Raw genomic sequence first — 4,567 nt, 5'->3', positions numbered from 1 at the left:
TATCCTAATTGTCTGTCCACGGGCAATGTATGGAGCCACATGTGTATTGAAATCATAATCCTTGCTTTCTGAAGAGAAATTGTTCTGTGTAATAATTTCCAAGGTGTGGTTTGTATTCCTGTCCTCCTGTAAGCAATTTTAGAAGTCAGCTAAAATTATAGTCAAACATGCTCAAACATATTTGCAGGCTTATAAACATGGTGTGATCATGGTTGGCAAACACTGGATAGAAGGTCAAACTGAACACTTCCTAAGAGGTCAAGAGTTAAAAAAAAAAAAAAATTATGGAAAGAAGAACCTCAAAAATCTATTCCAGGGGTTCCCTAAACTTTGCCTGGCCGAGGACCGCATCGGTGACTTGCCATGAACACAAAGGCTTCATAAGGCACGTTATGTGGAAGAAACTGAGTTACCTTTAGTATGGCAAGTTGGTCCGTAGACACAACAGGTGCCAAGAGGCAATATACCACCCTGCGTAGGGCTACGTAAGATTTAAGAGGAAGAAAGAAAGTCATTGCATCTGCTCATGGAGAGCTCCTGGGAAAGAGCTGAAGTGAAGGCAAGGGCAGGAGGGAGATGACAGCCAGGTGCACGGGCACCAGGGATATTAACATTTTTCTCAGATGGAAGTCAGCCTCAAGGCACACGACCAGCTACCATCACCACCTGTAATCTGTGCAGGCCTCCCCTACAGCTGCCCTTGAGGGATCTGCTGTGAACATGAAGGAAAGCGGGACTGGCCCCTGGCCCACGGGCTGCGCTTCGGTCACCCCTGACCTATTAGAAAATGTTGATAATTTTCCCCACTACAACTCACAGAGTGCAAAAACAGCAAGCGTCTAAGTTTGAAGCCCAGGCCTCCTCACCCACGCCAGGCCTGGCCTCCCCAGGCAGCTCCCCTGCCCACTCCGCCTTCCAGCACCCGCTCCCCGAGCAGGGCGACCGCCTCACACGGCCAGGTCGTCTGACCGGGCTCTGCAGCTGCTCGACTTACTGGCCCTGCTCAGGCGCCGCGTGTCTACGAGCAGCGGCGGCTCGTGCATCTCCACCGTGGTGCAGGCGGCCGACACGGGCCGTGCCCCCGACAGCTCCACCTCGCCCTCCACATCCCACTTGCTGCCGCTCGCCCCGCTCAGGCTGGTGCTGCTGCCGCTGTTGGCTGCGGCAATGGGGAGCACGGCCGGGGGTGGGAGCAGCTGCTCCAGTGGCTCTTCCTGCTCAGGAAGGGGATGCCGGACGCTGCTGGGGGTAGAGGAGCCTGCTGAGCTGGAGGAAACCTTCGCCTGCTGCTCAGCTGCCATGTTGACCCAGTTCTGCTCAGATGTCAGGGCACGGCTGCTGCTGTTGAAGTAGTTGATGACAGCCGGCGTGGGCGTGGGGATGGGGGTCGGGATGGTGACGGGAGTGGAGATGGGCGTGGGAGTCACAGCGCGGTGCCTCTCCTCAGGAACTTGTGGAGCAGCGGGGTAGCTTGCCATGGATGTCGTGTTGGAGGAGGGCCGCGGTCTTGGAGCAGCTGTAGCATAGTACGATGCCATGGTCACTGGGGCCAGCAGTGGTGTGACAGCACGGGTGTCAGGCAGAACAGGGGCCGGCGTGGCAGTTGTGACCACTACAGGTGGTGCTGGCGGCGGCAGGGAAACAGGTTTGGACTCCCCTGTTACCATAACTGGTGTCATTGTTGCAACAGGCATCTCGAGGATGTACTGACTCGTCATGCCCTGCTTGAGCTTCTTCCACCCCAGGTGATATATCTCAAGCATGTTCAGCAGCAAGGAGACTGAGGCCACCACCAACATGAAGATGATGAAGATTGTCTTCTCAGTGGGCCTTGAGATGAAGCAGTCCACAGTGTGTGGACAAGGTGAGCGGCTGCACTGGTAAACTGGCTTTAGCTCGAAGCCATATAGGAAGTATTGGCCCACAATGAAGCCCACCTCAAACAGTGTCTTGAATATGATATTGAAGACGTAAGTACGGAGCAAGGCACCTCCCATACGAATTCTACCACGTTCATCACGGATTGGGAGCTTCTCCTTCCCCCTTTTGACAATAGGTTGATCTTTGACGTTATTGCTGCCTCCTCCACCACCGCTGCCAGATGCTGCTGCTGCTACTGGGTAGTTGCCATCTTTGCTGCTCCCCTTCTTTTTCAGCTCCTCCTTCTCTTTCCTCTTCTCCTCCATGCGTACAATGTGCAGGACATGGCCCAGGTAGATGAGGGTTGGAGTGGAGACAAAAATGATCTGCAGCACCCAGAAGCGGATGTGAGAAATGGGGAAGGCTTTGTCATAGCAAACATTTTCGCAACCAGGTTGCTGAGTGTTGCATGTAAAGTCCGACTGCTCGTCTCCCCAGACCTCCTCAGCAGCAGCCCCCAGCACCAGGATCCTGAAGATAAACAGTACCGTCAGCCAAACCTTGCCAATAACCGTGGAGTGCTCCTGCGCATTCTCTAACAGTCTCCCCAGAAAGCTCCAGTCACCCATTGCTTCAGATTTCTAACCTACAACAAGAACATCAGAGCAATTAGAGCAATGGTAAAACATCTTGGAATTGCACAGCGCTGGGGCAGAACAGATTGATCAACAAATGATATTTCTTATCTTGCTTTTGCAGAATATTGCGCACATTTATTAAGAATTAGATAACCCTGAGAGCACACAACCACAGGCTTTGGTAAGCACAGAAGGGAGATGTTTAAAATGATCTCACAGAGCCCATACAGGCCTATACACAACTGGCAAGAAGGATTTGTAAGTCAGAATTTCTACAAGACTTAAATATTTAAAATAACATTATTTCTGTTTCCTCTGTCTGAGATGGCTCTATCTGTTCCTGCTTTTATTTAGAAAAGAACAGGTAGAAACCAGATCAATTAAACAGAATAAGGCTACTATTAATGCAACTGCACTGGTATCCTGAGTGTGATGCAAAGTTTGCCTAACTCTAATAATTTTATTGCTATCAGAACTTATTTACTTCAGCAATCAGAAAGTTAGTAATGGGCCTCTACTATTTTCAAACTGTACAAACACAGAAAAACAATTACTCAAAACCAATGGAATTTACAGTTGAATTTTGGAATTTGTACAACTCAACAAGCATGTTCTCAAAGACTAATCATATTTAAATTTGTTTATTTATAAAAAAACCCAGACATTTTAATAACTTGAAATATTGGGAAGAATGACAAATTCTGCACAAGGAATGGTGAAAACGTTTCTGTGCTATTTCCCCTACTGTCCTGGCAGTTCGTGTTACTGAACCATAACTACTGCAACATCATTAAAACCAAACAAAACAAAACAAAAAAAACAAAACAACAAACTCAAGGTCACTTCAGCAACTATAATACAGATATTTTCTTGGAAAAAAACAGAATTACATCCTATGACCTTATTTCTGTGACAAACAACTGGCATATATTCTCAGCAGTTTCCACCAATTCATGCATGATGGGCCTCCCAAGTCCAATTCTAGGCAGAGACACAATTGCTGATTTGGAAAGGCTTAAAGTGTGAGATTTTTTTTAATATCAGATTACTCACAAGCTTCCTCCAATTGAGAAACAAGAGAAAACTCCTGGTATCACTTCTCTTATCCTTGGCCTGTTCCTAACTCGATTAAATGTAAGAATGCTGGAATATATATAAGTACAATTCATTCCCCAAATAAACTCACAACTATATTTTATATGTCAACCTTCAACTAAAAACAAAATTAAAAAATTTGCTTTCAGCTAACTTCAATACCTTCAGAAATACTTGTATATAACTGTAATTCAGATTTAACAATTTGCATAGAGTAAAAACCGCTATCAGAAAAGTAATTATCTTCTTGTTTAAAAATCTTAGAATATTTTTATATAACTTAATCACATCTTACTATGCTTATACTTCTTATCCAAACACCTGGGTGTCTTACAATTCCTGAGAAAAAAAAGTTGTTCATGGCTACAGCTAGGAATTTACCACTGAAGAAGTGTACTATTCTCATCATTATATTAATGTAATTTCCCGCAATTATGACACTGGTCTTCCAAAATAAGTACTTCCAAAGTCTATCCTGAACTTCTTTCAGGCTTTTAGTTAGGCAATGAAAGAAATTAAATTTATTTAAGGTACTTTTTTATAACTTGATTTTACTGTGAGGCAATGAAATACCTATAACTGTAGAGCAGTATGCTTTCACATAAAAAGCAACAACACACCCATTAGTATTTTGCAGTTCTATAAATCCTGGTATACTAACTCATTTTTCATCACACTAAGTTAATTTAATAAAAACTCCCCCTAAAAATACATCTTTGACATTCTTCAAAAATGCATTCCCTTTAATATAAGTGAATTCTTTTTCCAATATAACATGATAAACCAGAAACTATACTAACAACAAAATACTGATTTTGTGTACGTTCCCTGTCCTGAAATGTTTTTTTTTTAAAAATTCAGATTCTTTTTGAAGAGTGTATTTTTTCTCCTCTTAAAACAGTAGCCCAAAGCTGAATAAATTTTGTTATAGTATTTTCATAGTCTTAATTTAATATGTTTATATTACTTTTAAA

General features: G+C 44.0%; 1 protein-coding gene across 1 annotated transcript; it reads right to left on the bottom strand.

Moving 5' to 3' along the window:
- Positions 1 to 812: 812 nt before the first annotated feature.
- GJA3 (gap junction protein alpha 3) lies at positions 813 to 2,489 on the bottom strand. Its single transcript, XM_071433837.1, has one exon. The coding sequence runs from the start codon at positions 2,487 to 2,489 to the stop codon at positions 948 to 950; it is 1,542 nt and encodes a 513-aa protein (XP_071289938.1). The 3' UTR covers positions 813 to 947.
- Positions 2,490 to 4,567: the final 2,078 nt, after the last annotated feature.

The sequence above is a fragment of the Agelaius tricolor genome, unplaced genomic scaffold (assembly GCF_023055355.1).
Source record: "Agelaius tricolor isolate 1412-34295 unplaced genomic scaffold, bAgeTri1.0.p SCAF_9, whole genome shotgun sequence".
Lineage (NCBI taxonomy): Eukaryota > Metazoa > Chordata > Aves > Passeriformes > Icteridae > Agelaius > Agelaius tricolor.
Note: the sequence above shows the minus strand (reverse complement) of the source record. Positions and strands in the feature narration are given on the sequence as shown.